The sequence below is a fragment of the Sminthopsis crassicaudata genome, chromosome 5, assembly GCF_048593235.1.
Source record: "Sminthopsis crassicaudata isolate SCR6 chromosome 5, ASM4859323v1, whole genome shotgun sequence".
In the NCBI taxonomy this organism is placed as follows: domain Eukaryota; kingdom Metazoa; phylum Chordata; class Mammalia; order Dasyuromorphia; family Dasyuridae; genus Sminthopsis; species Sminthopsis crassicaudata.
In genome coordinates, this window is record NC_133621.1 from 302,081,249 (window position 1) to 302,106,391 (window position 25,143).

At 50.0% G+C, this 25,143-nt stretch overlaps 1 protein-coding gene across 2 annotated transcripts in view; it reads left to right on the forward strand.

The window, feature by feature from the left end:
- The window catches only part of MEI1 (meiotic double-stranded break formation protein 1), a 60,456-nt gene that overhangs the window by 16,895 nt on the left and 18,418 nt on the right, over positions 1-25,143 (forward strand). For both annotated transcript variants that reach the window (XM_074271836.1, XM_074271835.1), the window contains exons 14-26: positions 14-155; positions 1,561-1,672; positions 2,327-2,387; positions 3,326-3,420; positions 10,598-10,757; positions 11,216-11,366; positions 13,273-13,557; positions 18,285-18,450; positions 20,496-20,600; positions 21,342-21,452; positions 21,827-22,014; positions 23,901-23,982; positions 24,118-24,293. In XM_074271836.1, coding sequence (XP_074127937.1) covers positions 14-155; positions 1,561-1,672; positions 2,327-2,387; positions 3,326-3,420; positions 10,598-10,757; positions 11,216-11,366; positions 13,273-13,557; positions 18,285-18,450; positions 20,496-20,600; positions 21,342-21,452; positions 21,827-22,014; positions 23,901-23,982; positions 24,118-24,293 — 1,834 coding nt within the window. The remainder of the gene's footprint in view (positions 1-13; positions 156-1,560; positions 1,673-2,326; positions 2,388-3,325; positions 3,421-10,597; positions 10,758-11,215; positions 11,367-13,272; positions 13,558-18,284; positions 18,451-20,495; positions 20,601-21,341; positions 21,453-21,826; positions 22,015-23,900; positions 23,983-24,117; positions 24,294-25,143) is intronic.

The window sequence follows — 25,143 nt, forward strand, 5'->3', positions numbered from 1 at the left end:
TCCTGTTTTCCAGACTGGCCACGGAGTTTCGGGATGAGCCCTCAGCCCAGGAGAACCCCTTCACGGCTCCCAGCTCTGAGAAGGAAGGCACGCTGGAGAGTTTCTCTGAGTTCCTGCTGAGCGCCTGCGACGCCCTCTGCATTCCCACCGTGATGGTAGGGTGACTGTGGGATGGCGTAGGCGCTGGGGACAGGGCTGGGGGACTGAGGCAGCCAGGGACGGTCCGGAGGCAGGAGGCCAGTGGCAGAGACATCCCTGCTGCTCCCTGGCCCAAGGCCCGAGACCCGAGACTCTCACTTAGCGTGTCGGGGGAGGGGGATTCGGGCCATCTTCCCATCTTTAGAATGATTTCCAAGTTGACTTATGTTTCCATTGTTTCTTCTGGTGTGTATCTGGGATTTCATTAGTGTGGAGAACTCCTGGGCATGAGTATCACTGGAGTATCCCTCCTGTAATATTCAACCATAGGCCTGGAGAAATCCAGTGCCCACGGCAGCCAGCCAGCAGGAGGCCGAGGCCGGTCTTCCTGACTCCTGCGCCGCCTGTTTAGCCATTAGGCCACACTGCCTCTCTCTGCTTCAGGACTTAAAGCACTGGGGATGTCCTGGGAACATGGGGCTTTCTTGAGAGAGGAGAGGACGAGTTAATGGGTTAGTGTTTTAACTGGAGATTCCTATAGGTAAGTCGAAGAATAGGCTTGATTCCAGCTGGTTCTTTGGTCTAGGAGGTCAAGGGTAGTGGATGACTGGAGCCTGCTCAAATATTCTAATAGAGAAGGCTTCTTATACTTTTCTACTCACAACCCGTTTCACAAGAGAAATTTTTACATGACCCCGGGTTTATAGGTATATAAAATAGATATACAAGTCAAACATTTACTGATGGCAAATTGTAATTTTGGGACCCCCACATTGTTCTAAGACCTTGTATAAGGTCACAACCCACAATTTAAGAAGCTTTCTAGTAAACAGTCTCGTTAATCCAAATATATTCAGCCACCTCTGGGTAAAACCAGCTCTCCAGGAAAGTCAGGAAGATAAAAAGCTGCCAGCAGGAAGTGTAGAAAGTAGGACCCAGGCGTGCCCTGCCAAAGCCCTAACAGCTGCTATTAAAGTCTTTTCCACCAAAGACCCTCCCTAAATTCCCCACATGCAGCTGCCAGGGCACAGTGACTCCAGACCACCCCAGGCCCGCACCAGAGCTTCCTGGACCTTATCGGTCCCTACAAGGGGATGGACGTGAGGGAGAGGGGGTAACTTCTTTCTCCCAGTTTTGCCAGAATTCTGGCCCACTGGGGGATGGGGAAAGCACAGCTTCTGGGGGAAATCCAGACTTAAATCTAAATCAGGGTCTGACTCAGTTGGGAGTTTGGCTCCCTGCAAACCATCTCCATTTATTCCAGTGCTGGAATCTTTCTCCTTCAAGGAAACCCCTTAACCCCGGGGTTCCAGCTTCCCCAGAAGCTAGGACACAGGAATGACGCTAGCGTTTGATGACTCTGCTCTGCTGTGTCAACCTCTGGTGCTTGATGGCTTTCTCCCTGCCCTTCTCTTCTTACAGAGGCATCCTGAACAGACCACTCATCCTGCTCTGATGGAGATTTTCTTCTCAATCCTCAACAGCTTGTTCGTCCTTGTGCCCCACATGAAGGAGAAATTCTCCAAGAAGCTGGGTAGGCAGCACTGGGGCCCTGGGCCAGCTTGGGGGCCTGACTGTACATGGCCTGACTCAGGGCAAGCCCACCTCAAAAGGCTCTTCCCAAACTGAGTTTTCCCAAAGAGGATGGAAAGGAAAATGGCCGTGGTTCTCATCCTCACCAAGGTTCATGGGCAAGCTGGCCGGGATCCTGGGCCCACCTGCGGCACCGGCCTCATTTTAAAGATGGGGAGACCCAGTTGGGAGCCGGCTTCCTCCCAGGAGTACATAATGGAGAGTCTTGCAAAGCTGTGTCAGCTTGGAAAGTGTTAGTAGGGATCAATCACTCTGTACTGATGCAGTGGCTGGGTCTGTCACCGGCCCAGACCATGGCTTTGATTGGACCCCAGGGCAGCATGTGGCCGTGGCAAATTCCTCAAGAGAATCAGAAACCAAAACGGAGGATTTCCCTGCTGTGCCACTCAGCAGCCCCTGCTTCTCTCAAATGAGCAATCAGGTTCTAGTGGATGAAGTAGGAAGGGGAATCTCTGGAGTGGATGGGGAGGGCAGGCGTATCTGTCTCCCAGTACTCACGTACTCAGGATGTGGTAGAAGGGATATTGGAGGAGGCTCTAAAACCCACCTCTTAGAGACCCGATCACTGAATCAATTCATTTCCTCCCACCTCCAGCTTCCTCCTCCTTCATCAGACTGACTCTGGAGCTGAAGGCCCGATTCTGTGGTGGACAGAGGTAGGCGAATCCCCAGGCTTCCACAACCTTGGGGCAGGGAGGGGAGGGAGCACTTCCTGTTCTAGTCTGGTGGCCAACTAGAGGGGTAGGGATTTTCCATGGATGGAGGTGGTTGCCATATTAATCATGGTGTAGGATGCATCAAGATGAGGTAGTTGGGTCATAAATGAATAAAAGATGAGCTAATTTCAGTCTAACTTCAATGCTTGTCTCCCAGGGCAGCAGAAGGCCTCCTTCTGGCCTGAGCCATGGCCCCCCATACGTCATGCTGACACTCGGCCCTGGCTCAGTCTCTCAGCTGCCAGCCCTCGGACCTTTGTTGGTTCAAACCACATTTCTCTAAGTCGGTGTGCCCTTTCCTCCAAAGCCCCTGGGTACCCTGGCACGCTCCCTACAATCCTGCTCCTCGGCAGGCTGAGCTGCTCTTGGGTAGATCAGGTGTCTCCTGTCAGACTTCTGAGGTTAAACCGTTGTCCTCTGCCTTGCCTCAGCCCTTTTCTTGTCCCTAACCAGGCCACAATCTCTCTGACAAAAGCAAAATTCTGGGAGCTCTCTCCATGGTGGAAGGCAGTTAGAGGCTGCAAGGTGTGCATGGCTCCTTTTGGGGGAAGCAAAGGTTTAGTGGGTCCCCACTTAGTGGGATGCACACACACACACACAAGGTGTCTGTCAAACAGAAGCCCCCTGAGCAGCGTTAGAGCGCTGGCATCCAATAGAAGTTGGATCCTGGCTTTCATCCAAAGAGCTGAAAGAGCCCAGACAAAGGGAGAGCTTTGGAGAGGAGAGCCAGCCAGAGCCCTTCTTGTTTCTCTCTATGTCGATGGGACAATGTGCTTTTCTCTGTGGGGTTCTCTACAAGGTCTCCCCTGTGAATGGGGGGACTGGCTTTTCTGGGGGTGACTGAACCAAGGATTCTCTCTCTCTCTTCTCCCTCTAAGAAACCCAGTCCTGAATCAGGCTTGTTCCAGCTTCCTCTACTCCCTGTGCCTCAACATCTTTTTACCTTTGGAGGAGACAGGATCATCCAGAGAGGGTAAGATGCACAAGGGGGCCTTTGGGTCAGTGACTTTCCTTTAGAATGACTGTCCCTTCAAGGTCTGAATCCTGATGGGCCTGTGTTTAAGGCATTGGGACACTGAGGCAAAACAGGAGCCAGCCCTGGAACCCAGCAGGTGCTTCATAAATGGTTACTGAGTGAAGATTACAGTAGTCATCTGAGCTGAGTAGAAGTAAGATAATTTGAGGCGAGACAAAACTAGGAGCGATGACTAGGAGTGATCAAGATAAAGGAGACGGTACCATGAAGGAAGGTAAAGGAGAGAAGGGGATAGATACATTGTAGGCAGAGGGATGGCTTGGACTATTAGGGGAGGTTAGAGATGTAGTGTTGAGGTGTGGTCAGAAATAGAAGTCCATTTGGGAGAGGACAAAGTGTGTGAAAGGCATTAATATGATAATAGGCTGGAAAGGTAGGTGTGTTGAAACCAGATAAACCTGTGGAAACCTGTGTCAGCAAGGTCCTACAGTGCCTTTCATGTGACTTTTGCATTAATCCCCCCTTGCGGGGATAATCTCCCATTGCTCTTAAATGTGGGTGCCAGAAGGCCCCTTTATTTCTTGGCCTGACTCCCAAAGTATAATTAACAGAAGCCACAGAATCAGTCGGCATTTGGGTCCCATTGGGCAGAATGTCTGGTAAGTTCTTGTGGGCAGCTGGGTGCTTAGATACTTCCAGGTTATGCTGCCATGTTATGTGTAGTTTATTTCTACTAAAGTCAGCTGCTAAGAGTAACATAAAACTGGCCCTAGGTTTGAATGTATGGAAGAACAAAGTGCTTACTTTGTGCCAAATTTTGGGGATACAAATAAAAAAATCAATATGGTCTCTTCTTTCAAGGAGCTTCCCTTCTCCTGAAGGAAAACATTACATGGAGGAGGGTGCAGTTGGCAAGGTCTGGGTGAACTTGTAGGTCAGATGGCAATCTCTTAGATCTGAAGGGCGCAGCTGCTTTGTGGATGGCAAGGCCCAGTGGTCTCCCGTCTTCTGGGAAGGATTATAGTTGGTGACTCCCTGCTTATCCCAGCTATGTGAACATCCATGTCCTTGATCCATAACTGTTGAGAAGAAGGGAGTGGGCCTGAGGCCAGAGTGGATACAGCCTCCTTTACAGATGAGTTTTGAGACAGCATTATCTGCCCAGAGGTTCTATCCCTGCAGAAAAAGGACATTCATTATTCAGCTGTCATAGCAATGGTACATTTTTTTTTTTTGTTTTGTCATAAGAAAACTTCTCATTTGAAAACCAATGTGTACACCATGCTTTCCCTTAAAGGTTTTTTGTGGAGCCCCACCCACTTCAGGGAACCTGAAATGAACCATCTATAAAAGATCCCCATTCCTAGAAACATTCCAGAGCCTTCATTTCTCCTGGCAGATCCCAGCCTAGTGGGCTGAAACGTGTCAGGGATGTTCATGACCTTTCTGGAGATGTCATGATCCTCCAGGGGGCACATGGAGTGGGACATTCCAGCTCTGAAGTTGGTGACTGTCTGGCTGTACTTCCTGGTGGCCCAGTTCTTATCTGGGCATCCCACCCAGTATCCAGGGTCATCTTCACAGGTCTGTCTGGTTCTATAACCCACCAATCTTTCTTCCTTTTTATCATATTAAGCCCCTTCTCATGCTTTATTCCAAGATGGAATATCCAGACTTTTGGTACTGATAAAGAGTAAGTAAATGTTTCTCAAATGTGTGATTTACACACATTTGTGTCTACAATAAGAAAAAAATCAGACCACTACATATACTGACTGAGAAGAGACTCTTTTTATTTGTTGTTGATCAATCGTTTTTGAGTTGTTTCCAATTCTTCATGATCCGATTTGGGGTTTTCTTGGCAAGGACACCGGATGGTTTGCCATTTCCTTCTCTAGCTCATTTTCCAGATGAGGAAACTGAGGCAGACAGAATGAAGTGACTTGCCTGGGTCACTCAGCTAGTAAGTGACTAAAGCCAGATTTGTATTCTAGACGATGAGTCTTCCTGACTCTTCCTTGTGCTCTATTCACCATTATATCCAGCTGTCCAGAAGAGCAAGAGCCTCTAAACCTCATTAATTATTTTGGAAAGTTACCAGTTTACTAATTGGTCCGAAGAGATCACCGGATCTCACAATGGCCAAACCGTGTCCAAAAGACTGTCCTCTCCCCTAATTCCAGTAAGATGCTGTGTCCCTACTAAGGCCAACTTGGCATAAATCCATTCTTCCCAAATTCCAGCCAAAATATCTGAGATCCAGAGGAGCAGAGACCCTGGTAACTGGGTAATTGATGCCAGGACACAATTTGTCATCCTTTTTAGAAATACTAAAAAGAGATGTCCCAGCTTATGACTAGGAATATCTAATGAATCCCTTATTATTAATATTCATTATGTTCCTTCTTGCAAAACCCACGTCTCCTTATTTAGTGAAATCGTGTGCAAAGTGTGCTGGGTAAGGGGTCTATGGACTATGGGGTCATGAGGCGTAGGCAAAGATCTCTGGCCTTCCCCATGAGGCAGAGGACCAGAGCCTTCTGTTCTTCCTAGGAGTGCTTAGGTGGGCCTCTCTGACTTCAATAGCGGGATCTCAGCTCAGTGCTCATGATTCGCTGCTTGTGTTGAAGCCCTTTTGTCTGTCCCTGTGTCAGCAGGGTCCTGGAATGCCTCCCATGTGACTTTTACACTAATCCCCCCTTGCAGGAATAACCTCCTGTTGATACCTCTTAAATGTGGGTGCCAAAAGGCCCCTTCATTTCTTGGCCTGACTCCAGGAAGTAAAATTAACAGAAGCCACAGAATCAGTCAGCATTTGGGTCCTTAACTTTTTTCCATTTGGGTCTCACTTGAACACTTTTCCACCTTTCCATCTGCAGGGCCATTATTCTGTTACAATCCCCTGTCACCTCTCACCTTTTGAGCCATAGGCTCTTAATCCTCTGCAGTCTGTTCTGCACACAGCTGGTAAAAAGCGGTCATGTGAATCCCCAGCTCCAGAAATCTCCAGGGCTCCCTATGGCCCCAGGCTAAAATACAAAGGCTTCAGCTTTGGCTCTTCACAGCCCGGCTCCAGCCAACCTTGCCAGCCTTATTGCCCATGACTCCCTGATATTTTTTGGTCCAGTCAGTCCAGCTTGTTTGCTCTTTCCCTAAATAGGAACTGTTTCCCATCTCTGTGCCTTTGCATCTCTTCAAGAGAGATGTCTTATTTCCCTTTTTTACCCTGTCTCTTAAAGGGTTCTCACCTGCCAGGAATGGCTCCAGGTCCCAGGAGTGGGTGTTCTCTCCCTCCTCCTCCAATTGTCCTGTAAACATGGATTTGTATGAACTTCATTTCCTCAATAGGACATCACCCTTGAGGGATGGCACCTTCTCATTTGGCCTTTCTGTTCGGTTCAGCACAGCTGCCCTGTACACGCTAGGGGTATCATTGGTGCTTAGTATGTACTTTAGATTGAATGTGTTGATGCTGACAGAGGACCCATTTCTTCCTTTCCCATTCTCCCAAGATCACTTCCCTGACCAGAATTATTGCTTCATCCTGTTATCTTTATTTCTCAAGACTTAGAGAAGAAACCTTCACTTTGGAGGTTCTTTTCTGTCAGGGCACTAGAGTGAAAGTAAAGCCCATGATGAGCTTGGTACCCCCCACAGACTAGGTATCTGGAACCCAAAATTAACCTCCCCGCCTCTCAGGGATTCTGCGATCATATAGACTAGGGTCCATTCCAGGGGCTTGACCTTAAACAGTCCATTTCTCTCTTAGGCCCCTTGCCACCACCTAATTAATCCAGGATAGCCTTCACTATAATGGTATGTCCATGTTTGTTGTTGTTCAGTTGTTTTTAGTTGTGTCTTATTCCTCCTGACTGGCTTTGGGGTTTTTCTTTTTTCCATCTTATTTACAGATGAGGAAACTGAGGCAAACTGGGTAAAGTGGCTTGTCCAGAATCACACAGCTAGTAAGAGACTGACACTATATTTAACTAAGAAAAATGAGGACTTTCTGACTCTAGGCCCAGCATTCTGTGCCACCTAGCTGTCCGGTGTCCATGTTTAGGCTGTCCCAAATATGGCTGGCAGGGTTCCCAAATCCTGCACAGGCCAGATAGGCAGCCAGAGCTCTAAAATTCATGCAGATTCAGGGGACAGAGCAGTCGGTCATTGTATCAGTTCACACTGGTCATGAAAGGCTAGGTCTGAGCTGCTAGAAGACATGAGGGTGGGAAGGAGGCAGCCAGTGGATGTAAATGGACCGCTCTTGCAATCCCCACTTGTAGCTAGACTGACAGATAGCAACAGCCTTCAACGACACACTTGTGTCTGCTGTGTAACCAGGGCCCTGAGCCTTAAGGAGAAGGGCTGGTCATGAGCCATCCCTAGGTCAAAACAACTCCTGATCATCACGGATCTGCCTGGAGGAAAAAATGGCCCCCTCCTGCTGACAAGGGTGCTGTGCAGCCACAGCATGCGAGGGGGCCAGGAGAGGAAGAAGCCGAGCCCAGCAACCACCCCTCTGACACCCTCTGGGGGAGGAGGACTGGATTTTCTGAGCCTCGGATTTATCCTCTGGAAGGAAGAGAGAGTAATATCTGGGAGGCCTACCTCATGCTGCAAGCATGTGATTTGTGAGAATCCCAAGTCAGAGCCTCTAAATCAGCCCATGAGTGGTGAGAGGCTAGTGACGGCGTCTTTGGGATTCTGAGGGATACAAGCTTCCGGGTTAGTGCCTTCCCTCCTAACTCCTGTCGCTGGTGGGATTCTTTTTTTTTTTTTTTTTTTTTATTATATATATATATATATATATATATATTTTTTATAATATTATCCCTTGTATTCATTTTTCCAATTTACCCCCCCTCCCTCTATTCCCTCCCCCCGACGACAGGCAATACCATACATTTTACATGTGTTACAATATAGTCTAGGTACAATACATGTGTGCGAATATCACTTTCTTGTTGCACAATAAACATTAGAATCCGAAGGTACATGCAACCTGGGCAGACAGATATTAGTGCTAACAATTTTCATTCCCCTCCCAGTGTTTCTTCTCTGGGTGCAGCTACCTCTGTCCATCATTGATCCACTGGAAGTGAGTTGGATCTTCTTTATGTTGAAGATTTCCACTTCCATCAGAATACATCCTCATACAGCATTGTTGTTGAAGTGTACAGTAATCTTCTGGTTCTGCTCATTTCACTCAGCATCAGTTGATTTAAGTCTCTCCAGGCCTCTCTGTATTCCTCCTGCTGGTCATTTCTTACCGAGCAATAATATTCCATAACCTTCATATACCACAATTTACCCAACCATTCTCCAACTGATGGACATCCATTCATCCTCCAGTTTCTAGCTACAACAAAAAGAGCTGCCACAAACATTTTGGCACATATATGTCTCTTTCCGCTCTTTAGTATTTCTTTGGGATATAATCCCAGTAGTAGCGCTGCTGGGTCAAAGGGTATGCACAGTTTGATAACTTTTTGGGCATAATTCCAGATTGCTCTCCAGAATGGCTGGATTCTTTCACAACTCCAGCTGGTGGGATTCTTAAGCCTTGACTTGCCTGGTTATATCTGCTACCTCACCCCGGCTCTCTCCTTGTACGGAACCATCCCCATCTTACTGCTGCCCATACCTTACCAGGGCCATTTCCTCTTGCCTCCATTTACTTACTCCCTTCTAAGAGTCAGCTCTACTCCCATTTCCTCCATGAAGGTGTCTGTGACTACTTTATCTTGACTTCCCAGTTCTTGTTATAGAGCCAGGACTTGAGAGTCACCCAGTGCCATTTATACCAGTTGGGAACCCTTCTGAGACTTTTCCCAACAAATAATCATTCGGCCTCTTCGTGAAGACCTCCAGGGATGGGGAACTCAGTAACTTTAGCTATCTGAACATTGCTCACAATGGAGGAGACGTTACCCTTTTTTTGCTTGGCCTCAGAGAGTTGGGCTGGGAGGGGCAAATGGGGTGAAAGGGAGAGTCGCAGAGAGAGGCAGGTTTAGGCTTTCTCAGACGGAAAATTTCTAGATCCGAGATTATCCATGCTAATACCTCATTTGGTACCCATTCCCCTGTCAGACATGGCTGTGCTCCTTCTCCAGATGTTCTTGACATCCAGGTGGTTCTATGTCCACATCTCTGTGGAAGTATCCAATACCTACCCAGTTACCAGGCTTTTCCAGCACTGTCCTTGGTATGTTGACCTTAAACAGGAAGGGCCGGATTAGGAAAAGCTCTGTGTGCCAAAGAGAAGGCTTCACGTTCCATCCCGACGGCTTGAATGGCATGACATGTTAGGGGGAGCTGAATGGGCAGTGATTTTGCTGAGTGGCCCCTTCAAACCCTGATGCAGTGGAAGTCGGAATGGGGCATGCTGGGGAAGTGAGTGTCTATTTTACTCTAGAGACCTTTCTTTTTCTGAGGGAATATCTCCTATACTGATGATGCAGAGGTGAAAGGTCAGACTCTGTTGTCCCCAGATTTAGAATGTTCTCTCTTTTCCTGAATCTCCAGACCTGGCACAGATCTCCAAGGTTCTGCGTGAATCTAACTAGATCTCTCCTCCATAGCACACTCAGTAAAGGGTCATTCAACCTCTGCTTGAAGACCATAGGACAGAAATCCGAGGCTCATCAGCTTGGAAGTCTGGATCTGGAAGAGACCATTACCTAGTCCTGCCCATTCATTTTACAGATGAGAAAACTGAGGCCCAGAGAAGTTTAAATGACTGATTCTAAGGGTACTAATCCTCAAATGCAGGATCTTCTCACCTTCTAAGAGAGAATGTGCATTTCTATTGTTCAGTTTTTCCTTATTTGGAGCTAAAATCTGTCTCTGTAACTTTTTGCCATTGCTGCTGAGCAACAAAAATGTCTAGGCCTTTCCTCGTGTGTCAGATGGCTCAACTACCCCCATCCCCCACATAACTTCTCTAGGCTGAATCCTCCTTAGTTTACAGAATGTTTTCTTCCTGTAAGCCACCCATAAGGTAGCGAGTGCCAACATTCTCTCTGTTTTACAGGCCCAGGGATATCTGGGGGCTTGCCTAAGTCACACCGCTCTTGTCAAAGTCTAGGTCTCTGTGTGCCAGGTCCCAGAGTCCCAGGTGGCCTTTCTCAAGGCACCCATGAGCTCTAACCTCTACGACTCGGCTTGTTTGTAGGGGTCTCCAGCATCCTTCAACACAATCTGCCCCACATAAATTTAGGAAGCTCTGAAATTCTTTGGTTCCTCTCTGACTCCCTGTATGTGGACGAAGCCACTCGTCAGCGCCAGTACTGCTTCCTCCTCCTCCTCTACCTTGCTTATATCCATGAAGACAGGTAAGCTCAGAGCCAGGTACGGTCTAGGCACTTGAGGGAGGTGGCCCGAAGGCGGGGGGCCACATCAGAGGGCTTATGGTGGTTCTCTAACTGCTCCTTATGGGAAATTGTGGGCCCAATGTATTGACGGGACAGAGATCTTCTGCCTGGGTAGCAGGGAGCCTCAGAGGAATCTTTGACCTGGGGGCTGAGGAAAGGGCCCCTTTCTCATCTGGTCTGTTTTGTTCTCCTGCTGTGTGGCCATCACTGGCCACAGTCTTATGCCTTATGGTACAAAAGCACTGGGTGATGCCATTTGGGCACTGCCAGCAACAGGTTCTGGACCTTCCTTTTCTCAGGAGCACACCCATGTCCAAAGTGGGAGCCCCCAGGAGTCAGTGGCCACAGGCCGTGAGAGTTTGGCAGGCCCGGGCAAAAGCCCAGGCCAGTGGTTCTCACCGACTCCACTTTTGCCACAGGTTCCTTCCTGAGGCAGACTTATTCTCAGCCGTGAAGAGCTTCCTCCTGTCCATCCAGGACCACACCGAGTGTCTTCCTCCTGCTGAAGTTTTCCGATCAGCCCTTTATCTCCTCGTGATCTGTCAGGACAAAGGGGAGCCTTTGGAGAAGGTATTGATGGTCTTTGGTTTTTGCAGAATGGGGAAGGTGCTGAACCAGAGCCCTGAGCTGCTTGCCTTGCTTTTACAGGGCAAAGTCCTCCAAAGATGGGAAAAGATCAGTCATTTCTGACTGCCAAGGGCACCTGTCCCTTACTGTTCTAAATGATCTTTGGGGAGAATAGGGGGAGCAAGGAGAGGTCAGGCGGAGGGAGCCACTAGGTGAAGCTTTCTGTCTAACTGGAAAGAGCTGCTCTGTGGAAACGCCTGCTTGTTATCATTGTTCATTTCCTGCCTTCCTTTGCCAAAGGTCTTGACAGCCATGTCAATCACCAGTGGTGCTCAAAGAAGCTCGTTGATTGAGCTGCCTTTTCACCCTTGCTCTGAGGGCTTCCCCAGGCCCTGCTTTGGCCCCCGGAAGGTGTGGTTCTAGGGGAGGCGGATGGTCTGCGGGCGTGACTTGTGCTATTGCATCCCAGAGTCCACCACTAATGAATCACAGCCCCATAGACACAGAGCAGAAAGGGTGCGCAGAAGTCCAGGGTGCAGCCCCTTGGGTTACAGCAGAGGAAACCAGCCAGGAGGGGTCCCCCAGGGACTGCTAGAGGGGAACCCAGTAAAGGGCCTAATTCTTGTCATAAGGTGTTACCCTGGGAAGGGTAAAATTCCATTCGTGATCAGTTAGGAAACACTGATGAAACACCTATAATGTTCCAGACACTTTGCTGAGGCCTGGGGATACAAAGAAACGTGGGGAATAGCTCCTGCCCTCGGAGCTCCCAGTCACCACAAACAAGCTCAGGAGGGGAGATGCTAGAAATCAGCACCAGAGGGAAGCCACGAGAATAGGGGAGCTTAGGAAGGTTCCCCCCAAAAGTGGGGCTTGAGCTGGTGCTCGAAGGAGGGACGGGAAGTGGGAGGGCATGTCTGGCAGTGGCTACAGCCAGGAAACATGCCTAGATAGAAGTCTTGGGCAAGGAGGCCGGTGTCACGGAATCCTAGAGTATGGGCGGATGGATGGCTGTGAGCTGCAGCAAGACTGGAAGGGCAGGAAGGGCCGGATTAGGAAAGGCTCTGTGTGCCAAAGAGAAGGCTTCACGTTCCATCCCAACGGCTTGAATGGCACACAGAGGCATGACATGTTAGGGGGAGCTGAATGGCAGTGGTTGGGACAGGGAGACCCAGCAGGCATGAGGTGATGAGGGCCTGACCGGGGGGATGGCAGGGTCAGGAGAGAGAAAAGATGGGCAGCTCTTGGCAAACGGTCAGGGAGTCCAGGATTATCCTGAGATGGTGAACCTGAATGTCTGAGAGCAGGAGGGTGCCCTGTTGGGGGGAAAGTTCCATACCAGCCATAGGGAGTTTAAGCTGTCTCTGCACATCCATTTGGAGATGCCCAGTGGGCAGCCGGAGATGGCAGAGAAGTTAGGGCTCCAGTAACAAATATGAGAGTCATTAATACAGTGGTGATAATTATGGCCATGGGGGAGCTGAGAGCACCAAGGGAATTAGAATGAAGGAAAGAGAGAGGAGAAGGACAGAGTTCTAGGGGACACTCAGGAAATGGGTAGGATCCAGATGAAGATCCTTCAAAGCAGCCTGAGGGCCTGGGGTTGGAAGGCAAAGCAGGAGTGGGACATGGGGGCGACAGGAGATTGTGACCAGGAGAGGTGATCTCAGAGCTTGTGGACGTGGCAGTGGTGCCCTGCTCGGGAATGGCACAGTGTCTCCCTTAAAAGGTGGCTGCTGCTTATTTTTAACTCCATCTTGTGAGGGTCCTTTGTGGGTAAAGTAGGCCAGAGGAAGCCTCCCGGCTCCTCTGTGCAGGGCGGGGGGGCGCTGGGGACACTCACTGATGGGGCAGGAGAACTTCCCTGCGTGTCAGACCCCTCCATCAGATCCATGGGCTTCTCCTCTAGGCTCCCCTAAACTCCATCAGGAAGACGCTGGAGAGCATCCCAGACTTCAGCCAGGTCTACAGCCACCATCCCTGCACACTCAAGTTCTTCCTGACGTACCCAGACTTACTGAGCAGATTTGGCCACCGGGTGCTGGAACTTTGGCTGACCTGGGAGGACAGGCACAGCAAGGAAACCGAGGACCTGGACTCTACCGAAACTGCTGGGCCCCCCACTCTTCCCTACTGCTGGGGCCCCCTGCTGCACATCCTGAAAAGTAATTCCAGTGTCCTGCTCATCTTGCTGGTAGGTGACCACCCTTGTAAGTTCTTCCTCTGCCTCAGTGGCTCTGCCCCCAGTGAGCCTGGTGAGCCATAGAATTCAGGAGTAAGAGTAGCAAATTGAGGCCCAAGAAAGGAAAGGGACTCATCCAGGCCTGCGGGAGCCAGGCGTTCCAGGATGTTAACATGTGTCCCAACACTCGAGAGTCCAGGCTCATTAAAGTGGGGTAGGACTCTGCCCACCTCTTAGGAAGCAGGGATTCCTGAGAGACCTGGGTCCGAGCCACTCTCGGGCCCCAGAAGTTCTTTGTCTTGTAGCCGCTGTTTCCCAGCAGAAAAGCTGGAGAGAATTCTACTAGAAAACAGTGTTCTAGAATAAGATCCAAATCCTGAGCTTAGGAGAACCAGGGGGTGTGTGTATGTGTGTCTCTCTCTCTGTCTCTCTCTCTGTCTCTCTCTCTCTCTCCTGTCTCTCTCACACACACACACACACACACACACTCTCTCTCTATCTCTGTCTCTGTCTCTCTTTCTCTCTCTCTCTCTCTCTCTTCTCTCTCTCTCTCTCTCTCTCTCTCTCTCTCTCTCTCTCTCTCTCTGTCTCTCCCTCTCTCTGTCTCTCTCTCTCTCTGTCTCTCTCTCTGTCTCTCTCTCTGTCTCTCTCTCTGTCTCTCTCTCTCTCTCTGTCTCTCCCTCTCTCTGTCTCTCTCTCTCTCTGTCTCTCTCTCTGTCTCTCTCTGTCTCTCTCTCTCTCTCTCTCTCTCTCTCTCTCTCTCTCTGTCTCTCTCTCTGTCTCTCTCTCTCTCTCCTGTCTCTCTCACACACACACACACACACACTCTCTCTCTATCTCTGTCTCTCTCTCTGTCTCTCTCTCTGTCTCTCTCTCTCTCTCTCTCTCTCTCTCTCTCTCTCTCTCTCTCTCTCTCTCTCTGTGTGTGTGTGTGTGTCCAGCTGCCTGCTGACCATTGTTTTCTTAGGCTGGACAGACCGGTCTCTAAAAGTCCTCCAGAGAAGCTTAACAACAAACAAACAAAAAAAACAAAACAGCCAATCAAACCAAACCAAACCTTCTCAGTTAGCAGCCTCTCATTTCCCTCCTCGACCACTCCCCCAAACAGCAGCCCTACCCATCAGCCAGCACTCGCCTAGGAGAGGACTCTTGTTGTTTCCCCTGGTATAAAAGTGGGAAGGCAGGGGGAATTCCGGTGCGATGGGGCGGTTCTGTTCCCAGCCTCAGTTCTGGTGGGACGGGACGTTTCCATTTCCAGCAGCCCGTGCTCCTCCATCTGGACTTACAGACACACTGTGGGTTGGACCCTGTGAAGGCCCTGATCCCTGCTCTCTGCTCTGTCTTAGCTCCTGCTCTATCCTGATTCTGCTGTTTGAGTAGGGAGGGATAGAAGCAGAAATTGCTCTTTTAAAAAAAATATGTATATATGTGTGTGTATGTAAGTGTGAGTGTCAGGGGGTTGCAGGGTTGGGGGATGAGTGGGGGGCAGAGCTAAGCCTATGGTGAATCTCCCTTTGGGGTGACCATCGTCAGGGCCTCCGGAAGCCTTGCCAGGACACCCTTCCACTTATCTGGCTTCTCATGCCCTCATTTTCACTGCACTCACTTCAAAGCATCCCTCAGATCCCTCCTTTCCCCTCTGTCCTCCCTGCTTCTGCCTTTGAACGGTCCCCCAGCCTTGTGACCACCCTGTCTGCTCCTAGTCTCTTGGCACAGAACTATTCCATCCCAGCATCCCCAGGGAGCCTCTCATCTTGTCTGTGCTTCCGGCTTGGCTTTTGCTTTTTTTATTATTATATTTTAATTTTTCCCCAGTTAGATGTAGAAACAAATGTTTTTTGATTGTACATGTACATTCATTTTAAAACATATTTCTTTGTGAATTGTTAGGAGAGAAAAATCAGAACAAAAGGGAGAAACCATGAAAGAAAAAAAAGAACAGAAGAAAAAGGAAAAAATATAAAGATAGCATGTTTGATTTACATTTAACTCCATAATTCTCTCTATATATTTGGATGGTGTTTTCCATTCAAAATTTATTGGGATTGGATTCTGCTTTTTTTTTTTTTTTTTTTTTTTTTCCCCCCTGAGGCTGGGGTTAAGTGACTTGCCCAGGGTCACACAGCTAGGAAGTGTTAAGTGTCTGAGACCAAATTTGAACTCAGGTCCCCCCCCTCCTCCTGACTTCAGGGCTGGTGCTCTATCCACTGCGCCCCCTAGCTTCGGGTTTTTTTACAAAACCAGAACTTTCCTGATATAGGGAATTCTGGGGGAAAGAAACCCCCTCCACCAGCAGAGAGCACTACCTGCCTGAACATCTAGGAACAAAGGCGTACCTCCCACCCCGTCCTTCCATATTGGACATTCTGCCCCTAACGCTGCCTGAGGGCCACATTAGCTCTTTTGGCTGCCATATCATGTTGTGAATTCCTATTGAGCTTACAGTCCACTAAACTCCCCAGATCTTTTTCAGATTACTTACTATCTAGCCCCATAAGTTGTTAAGTTTTGGCCCTGAGGTCCGCCATTTTGGATTTTTTCTTTCTAGTCCAAAGAGCAGTTTCCTTAACAGAAAAGCCCGAGGGAACAGAAAGTGGGAAGGCCTGTCTTCTCTGGGAGCTGTTACATGCATATGAGCAACCATCCCACTCCTTCTCCTTTTCCTGATCCAGCCCAATGACTTCTCCTTAGTGTTCCTTCCCAGGCCTGCTAAGTCTGACTGGCACTGGGCTGGCAGGCTTGTATAAATGCAGGCGATTCAGGAGGACTGAGGGGTGCAGGAGCCCCCGGCTCCTTTCCTGGAAGGAGGTCACAGTGGGAAATCCTCTGGGCAGTTCTGTGGAGTCAAAGGTCAGCCTCAGGCTGCATGGCTCTTGCTTGACCTTCCCTTCCACTTCCTGTGTCTCTTCTCCTTTTTCCTGCCCTCCCTAACTCTCTCCTCCATGATGATGATTATTTGCTAATAATAACTTCCTCTCCTCTTCCTCCGGCTTCGGTTCCTCCATCTTCCTTCTCTTTCATCTCTCTCTCTCTCTTCCCTCCTTGTTTTTCCTCCCACATTTCCTCTCCTTCCCTCCTCCGTTATCTTCCAGATGGCACTTGTGTTTCCCCCCAAGTTGCAGTGAGTGATTTTTATCACGCCTGCCGATCTCCCCCGTCTCCCTTGTGACTGTGGCTTGTGGGTTTGGGAGCTTTTATCTCTGGCTATTTTTCTCAATCTGATGCAAACTGGCTGCTGGGAAGACTGATCCTGTGACCCGGGATTCATTAGCGCCGTGTATCTATCTCATAGGGCACAGTGGATGGCCATGTGAGCTTGAGCAGAGGTTAATGAGTCTCTGATCCTGCTGGTGCTCAGAGTAATTAAATAAAGCAGCTTTTGGAGTGTAAGGAGAAGGAACCGTCTTTTCCACCAGCTATGCTTCTGAAAGCCAGTGGGGAAAGCCAGAGAAAGGCCCTGCCCCCGGTACAAGAGAAGGTGGGATCTCTTCTCCTCTGGCAAACAGCTGGGCCCCACGCCTTCTCCTCTGCCGCTGTCTGCATCACCCCCTTCCTTTTCGGCAACCCCTCACTGCCTTTCCCTAGAGCAGGGACCCGGGGTCCTCAACCGGGCTTTTTCAAACATTTTGATAATTGTATTTTGATATGACTGACTTCCTTTGTAGTTTTCCGTATTTCCTTATAGGCCTTTGAAAACATTGCTCCAAAAAAGGGTCTGTAACACAGAAACAGTTAAGAACTCCTGCCTATAGAGCACTGACTGTATGGAGTCAGGCCTAGACTTCAGGTCCTGAGATTATCTCCGGAGGGCATTTGAAGAGTGTCCCAGGCCTCCGAACCCTGTTCTCAGACACCAAAACCATTCTCTCCTGACTCTGCTACTTCCCATGGGTAGCTGGGATGAAAAAGCCACCTGTGCCCCAGGATCTTCCATTTTTTGATCAGGACTTTGGGGTCTTTATCAAGCCTTTTGGGGTCATTCTCTGATTTTATTTTTACCTATGCGGATCGCCATAACTGGTTTGACAATCAGTCAGTTAACAAGCATTGCTTTATCAAGTACCTGCTGGGAAAACCTGCTAAATGCAGAAGAACCGAACAAAAGAATGCTTCCTACTTGCAGAGAGTGTACATTTTAATAGGTGAGAAGAGAAGAATTAGGAGGCCCCCTAGCATCTCCAGCTGACCCCCATTTTTTATGTCAGGCCTCAGACACCATGTGGCGTTCTCTGGGCCTTAGTCTGCTCATCCGTGAAACAGGGATGAAGGTCCCTTTCACTGTTTTATCTTCTGCTGCGAGAACAAAAATATTTGTTCTTTTCTAAAGAGCTCAAAACACTTGCATATTACTCATATATATATTTTTTTTAATTTAAAAGCACATAAAAAAAAATTTCCATGAGAAGGACCTCTTTTAGTCTCAATTTACCTGAAAGGTAATGAGGTCAAGTAAAGGTAAAGATAAAGCAAAATGACGTCACTTATACAGAGTAGTTTGGTACAGAGAAGACACTGTATCTAGAGTCCAAAGACCTCAGTTCTAATCTGCCTCAAAGACTTAGCGGTTGTGTGACCTCAGGCCTCAGTTTCCTTATTTTAAAACGAGGAGGAGTTCGATTACATCTTGGTCCTATGAATCTAGTGAAATTGAAAAGACTTCTTTGACTTTAAAAGCCATGCTTGACCCTTTCCCTGCTTCAATCACATGAGCTCCTTTGCTCTTTCCTCCTCCTCCTCAGGACCTCATCTATACCAGTCCTATGGACATAGCCCGAAAAGTGCTAAAACTCCTGAGAACCTTCCTGGAGGAAAATGAAGACATTCAGGTGGGGAGCCTTCTCCGGGGACATTTCCTACAGATCCTGCAGCAGCTGCTGGTGGAGAGCGGAACTTCCCCCCTGCAAGGTGACTTTCTACTGGTGCCAAAGCCAGTGGGTCTATGGGAAGATGTCTGGAAGAGGCGGGAGCTCTCGCCTGGGCTGCTTCTCCACCCTCTCCTTCAGTTTTGAGTGTGGCCTCTGAGATACTTCCTAACTTTCACACGAGTCCCCCTAGATAGTCTATGTCGGACACAAGGCACCCTTTGGGTCTATATTCACTGAAAACCATAAGTGGTGAGCCCCCACTGGGAGACTCACTTTGACAAATCAGCCAGAGAACACCATCAGTTCAAAACAAAGACATTTTATGAAATAATACATTAAGAAAAGTAGCAAAAAAAGTCTTCTCCCATAAACCTTTTCCACACTCGCTTTTCCATAAATGCACACGCCATCAGTGGAAAGAGTGACTGTGGCCAGAGGTTATTTGTGGAGGAGCACCCGCAGACAGCCAGGATGAATGTACGCGGGAACAGTGTGTGCTCTGTCGGTGCTGGGCTACTCCCAGACTGATCCTGCCAGGAGCACTCTCTGTCCCCGGTACTACTTGATGGTCTTTCCTGATCGCTCTGGGGCCTGGAGCTGCTAGACACATGGTATAGCCTTGCTCTCTGCCTCTGCAGAGGGGCCACATCTTTCCCTAGAAGGCGTGGGCTTTCCTCTCTTAGAACTCAGAGGTTCCAGCTTCAGCTGTTTCTGGGGAGAGGCAGCTCCTTCATACACTCACTCACACTCAGACACACCCAGAAGGATCCTGGAGCTGGAAAGTGGGACTTTCTGCTCCTTGAGGACAGCCCTGTTCTGCAGGAAGTGAGCTCATCCTAGCCGGGTATGTAGGTAATTAATCTGTCTCCTCCCCCTCACCAGGAGCTTTATCTCTACTCTTGCCTCTGTCTGACTTAAGGTTGGAAAGTCCTTTGCTCCCTCTGCCTCTTATCCCTAGCCCTCAGAAAAGTTTTTTGGGCCTCTCAGCACAACACAAAGGATTGTCTGAGGCTGAGACATCACAGCTCCGCTTGCCTTCAGGTCCTTTTGGTCTCTGAAGGAAAGCTAGAAGCACCCCCAACCCCCACCCAGCCTGACTTTTATTTCAATCCTTTGTTCCAAATTCTGGATTTTGTTTTGTGTGAGTGGTAGGTCGGTGCATGTGAGTCCCAGGCTGGCAGTGCTCCACAGCGAACATTGCCCACTTGAAGAAAGGTTAGACTCGAAGGCCTCTCAGGTTCCTTTCAGTCTTAGCTGTTTGAACCTAGGATTCTAATATTAAACCCATTTTACAGATGAGGAAGCTGAGGCTCCATGGATAGTCAGGGTTAAGGCTTCAGGCCTCCACAGGCTCAGTTATAGGGCAGAGAATCTCTCCATTGGCAAGGTCACTTCAATGTGAAATCCATGCCAGGACGGACTCCATCTCTTGGCCCCCAATACCCTTGGGAACGTTTTTCTGGTTCCACTTTGTTTATTTATTTCCAGTGAGTTGTGCCTATGTGTGTTGGTGTGTGTATAGTCTTTTCTTTCTGCGTGGCGGTGATCTGAACCCCCAGCTGGGAGAAAAAAAGAACTGTGGGGAAAATAGAGAGAAGGGGGTGGGAGGCCTCGGGTTTCCAACCCCAGAAGCAGAGAGTAGAGAATGGTCTCCAAGGACGGTGGTAAAGAAGCTTCTTCGGGCTCCCTTAGTCCAGGGGGTGGGAGTTTGTGATGGGGAGCAGCTGGAAATTCCGGAATTAAAAAAAAAAGTTTGTCTCCAGGCAATTCTGTCTTGGCTCTAAAATAAGACAGTTGCTTCCTGTCAGGGAATAAAGTCTGTTGCCCTATTGGGAAGGGGTGGGAATGGCTGGGTGGGAGTGGGATGAGGGACCCCAAGAGCTGGACTCTCGTTTAAGGAAGGGGATAAACCAGGAGGGAAGTCTTGTTTCAGTGAGCTGGGAACAAGATGGGAACAGTCCTGGGGTGGCCGATCGGGGCAGAGCCTCGTGTTTCCCCTCCAGGAGTGGAAGCCGGGTGCCCTTGGAAGCCGCTGCCCGGCCTAGGGCCTCTGCCTTCACCCTTGTTCTCTCTCCCGGTCTGCAGCCAGCAGTAACCTGCCCCTCTTGCTCAGCCTGCTTTTCCTGGTGCAGCCGAAGAATGAGGCCCAGAAGGAACTGGACAGCACAGACCTGAAGCTGCTTCACCAGGGTGCGTGGCCCCTTGGGGGAGTGGGGAGCCCAGAGCCTCTGGAGGAGCTGAGACTTCTTGGGGACCCCTTGGAGTTCTGCCTAAACTCTAATAGGGCCCTTACTCCTGTCTGTTAAGGGATGAACCCCATGGATTTCTCAGAATAAGGTTTTTAAATGCATAAAGTAAAATACGTCAGATTATAAAGGAAACTTAATAAAATGGAGCTTTTGAAATATTGAAATACAAGTCCATGGACCCCACATTAAGAAGCTATGCAGCTGGCCAGCTTTGATGGGGCTCCATGGTCTGGCAGCTGCCACATGGGCCCCCAGGAGCCTCCCTGGCCTTTTAAGTGATTCCTGAGAGGCTCCTGCCTGTTCTCTGCCCCCTTCCACCCCCAGCTCCTGACCTATTCAGACCCTTCTCCCCCCATTTCCTAGGACAGAATCCTCCCTCTGTCCCAATGGCCGTCTTTAGGCCTGCTTCCTGCAGGGATGCTCAGCCCTGGGACCAGGGAGGAAGGCCGTCACTGCTTTTGCTGGATCAGGCGCTTTCCCCTGCGAGTCTCCCATCAGGACACCCTTTCCCGTGTTCTCCCACATCGGCCCTCTCTGGACTACTGCTCATAGGCCTTTGGGGTGATTCAGGCTGTCTAGGAGACAGCCAGGACAGGCCTGAGTCTCACCTTCACCCCGGGGGGGCTGGCAGTGCGTGTGGGGAGCCCTGCGGGCTGTTGTACGAGATCCCTCTGTTTTGCAGTGAGTAACCTGTGTGGGAGGTGCAGCCTGGACAGCGTGGAGATACTGCAGCCTGCCTTCAACTTCCTGTACTGGAATCTCCACCAAACCACCCCGAGCAGCCGGAAACGAGGTACAGGGATGCGGGGTGGGCTGGCCTAGGGGGAGGGGTGGCAGAAGAGAACAGCCCTGGGGGGAGGCCTGCCTGAAACGGGGCCCACCTGGGCCAGTCTGGCGGGGCCTTCTGAAACATTAAGGCACGTGAGGTGGGAGCGTGAGAAGTGCGGGCTACACAGGGGACGGAGACCCAGGGGAAAGAGGCACTGGGCTCCAGATGCTTGCCAGCGGGGGCCCAGAGTCGGCCTTTGAAAATGGGCTGATTGCCTACTGGGAGTTCATGCTGCCAGCTTCTTCTCTCGTCCTGACTGCTTTCCCTGGCATCTGGTGGCTGGCAGTTGTGGCCCTGCTCTCTTGTGAATGTGCTGTGCCCACCTTCTCCCCCTGCAGCGGTGGCTGTGATTCTCTCCAGCACCCCTCTCCTCACGCTGCTGCAGAAGACTCTGGGGCTCACCTGGAAGGAGCCAGCCCCTGGCTCTGTGCTCCCGGGCCTCTCCACGAAGGAGACGGCCCTCCTCTGCTCAGGCTGGCTGCTCACGGCCTCTCTCTCTGCTCAGCAGCACCTTGGAGGGTTGGAGGTGAGTCTCTTACCTCATCTCCCACCCTGACCCCCAGATTTTTACCTATGGGACTAGAAGCTAGAAGGCCAGCTGAGGATTGTCTAGGGTGACAGAATGCCAGCTTTAGAGCTGCAGCGGGCCTCAGAAGGCCTGGAGTTTAGCCCCTCATTTCTCAGAGGAGACAGCTAAGGCCCAGGGAGCGCATGTGGGTAGTGGGTACCTGGGTTGGCCTTGGCTTTCCTTGAGCTGGAACGCAGAGACAGAGAATCCTGCGGGCTTCTAGTAGGCTAGAGAATCCTGCGGAGTTAGAGAGACTGGCAAAAATCAGTAAAATAATGTGGCTCTTCTCGTTGAAATTTGCTTGTTCTGGAAAATATAGTTTTTTTTATAATAAATATAATTTATTGGGGGCAGCTAGGTGGCACAGTGGATAGAGCACCAGCCTTGAATTCAGGGGGACCCGAGTTCAAATGTGGTCTCAGACATTTAACACTTCCTGGCTGTGTGACCCTGGGCAAGTCACTTAACCCCAGCCTTTCGGGGGGGGAGGGTGTGGAATATATATATATATAAATTTATTACAATATATAATTAATATAATATAATCCACATAAAGGATTTATTCTCATTTTAAAATAAATAATGCACATTTTAAAGTGTATAAGTTTTTATTTTTAATACAGTAAATATCAGTCATAAAACCCACATAAACAAAAGGTCTTGGAGCTGCTGAGCAGCACCAGGTAGGATTGTTTCCTATGGGCAGGCACCCACTAGGATGCCCCACAGTGCCTGCCAAAGACTAGATACTCCTTTCTTTCTCTCTCTGTCTTGCTCTTGCTCATTTACTTTTTCTTTCTTTTTCTCTCTGTTTCTCTTTCTTTCTTTGCCTCTGTCTCTCTCTCTCTTTCCTTTCTCTGTCTCTTCTCCTTCTCTCTCTCTTTCTCTCCTCTTTCTTTCTTTCTCTCTCCCTCCCTCTCTCTCTCTCCCTCCCTCCCTCCTTCCCTCCCTGTACAGACAGACAGATGGCTAGTCTCCGGTGGGCATTATGGGGGATACATATGTATCTCTTTCTCTGCTGTTGAATTCAGTACAGTAGGCTTGGACCTCTGGGATAACCAGCAAGGTTCCTTTGGCACAGGGATGCGGAGTCTACTGTGCTGTTATAGAAAGCGAGTCAATAAACATTAAGCACTTTCTAGGGACCAGGCAGGACTTGAACCCATCTCTTTGGTCTCCAAATCCAGAATTCGTCCTGGCAGCTCTGAGCTTCCTCCCTCACAAGTATCAGAGGGAGGCTCTGGACTTGGGTCTTGGTGATCCCAAATCCGGTGCTGTCTCCTCTGTGACATGGTGATCAGTGTTCCTAGATGCTGGGGGGGAGGGGGGAGAGGTACCTGTCTGGCTGTGTCCTTGGAAGCCTAGGTGGGGAAACAAGGTGGATATGCAAATTAGGCTGGGCCCTGAGGAGAGAGGGAGCAGGCCTTGGAGGAACTTGGGAAAGCAGCCGGGGCCTGGAGGATGGGCCATTTTGGAGGGGCTAAAGGGGAGGAATACAAGATGAGTTAACATGGCACCCAGAGAGGGAAGAAGGCTTTCTGGAGACTCTTGGCTAATTTCCAGATTCTCTTGTCAATGGAGGCAGAAGGGAAAGGAGGAAAAGGGGTTTTTCTCTCCCCTTCCTCTGGGATTCCTTGATACTCACTTTGACTTTCCTCCCTCCCCCCGCCTCCCACCTACCTACCCTATGTCCTCTTTACTTGGGGAGGTGTCGTGTCCCACTTCTCCCTCCCCCATGTGATAGTAAGCTCCTTAAGGACAAGGAGCTTTCTCCCTGGACAGCTCCCCCCAGGGAGCCCTGCCCTTGTTCTTCATGTCTGGGTCATTCTCTCCACTCTGGACAGGTCCACCAGAAGCTCACAGTAGAACTGAATAAAGTCCTGCATAGCCTCACTTTTGGGAAGAAGAAAGCCGCCTTGTTCTCAGGTGCGTGGTGGGAGGGGGATCTAAGGGGAAGCCTTCTGTCCCGAGCATTCCGGTGCCAGCTGCCGGGGAGGGTGTGGGCTGAAGGGGGGCTGCATCTTGGGGGACTGAAGCTAGAGGAAGGTGTTCTCTGTGCAGTCAGCATCCTTAGGTTCCTGCGGACGGCCCTGGAACAGAATTTCTCCTCAGCCCTGGTGACCCTGGTCAGCCCAGACTCAGGACGGCCACTCTCTCCGGAGGATTCTGCCCTCTCCCCACTGTCCCTTCACCAGGTCCTGTCTCTTGTGATCAGCCTTCAGAACCTTCTGGTGCAGGTAAGTGCCAGGTTCCAGAGGGATCCGAGGCTGCTCGCTCCTGCCCACTGCCAAGGAGGCCTTAGGTGACGCTCACTCCAAGTCCATCCTTTCCCCCCACTCTTGTGGGCCCAGATTACTGCCCACGCTTGATTCCAAGGACTAGAAGGGTCTAGAGCAACCTTTTGTTTTACCGATGAGTAAACTGAGCTCCCTGGCAAGGTTTAGAGCAGGGCTGGGGAACCTTTTCTCTGCCAGGGGCCATTTGGATCTTTTATAACATCATCTGCAGGCCATACAAAACTCAGGCAGGAGGAGGTCGTTGTACCCAGCTCTCAGCCCATCATTGCCCGTGGTTGCCTTAAGAAATGATGGCTCAGGCCGGCAGACATTCCCCACCTCTGGTCTGCAGCTTTAGATCTAGCTAAGCCATGGACATTATCATGAGCAGGGAGTAGTGAGGAGCACCCCCAGGGTGGAGGGAGACCTGCAGCCTTCTGTCCCCAGGAAGCTTCCTTTCACAATTAATTCAGCAAATACTTATTAGGGACCGCCTGTTGGCAAAGGACCGAGGCCCTCTCTGGGACCCATAGTACAGAGGGAGAATAAAGGGCTGCCTGTGGTTAACTCACAGGGAGGCTCCCCACTGCTGGGAGGGCCACAGGAGAAGGAGCTTCAGGAGCGACAAGCAGGGGAGCACCTTCCTGCTGTGGGGGACAGGCAGACTTTGACTCCCAGACCACCTCTTGGGCAGGAGCCCAGGAGGCGATCAGAGGGGCCGGGGCTGGGCCCACATTGCCGAGAGCCCTGGGGGCTGGACCAAAGGATTTGGCCCTTGTGAGAGTCACTGAGGGTCTGACTAGACAAGGCA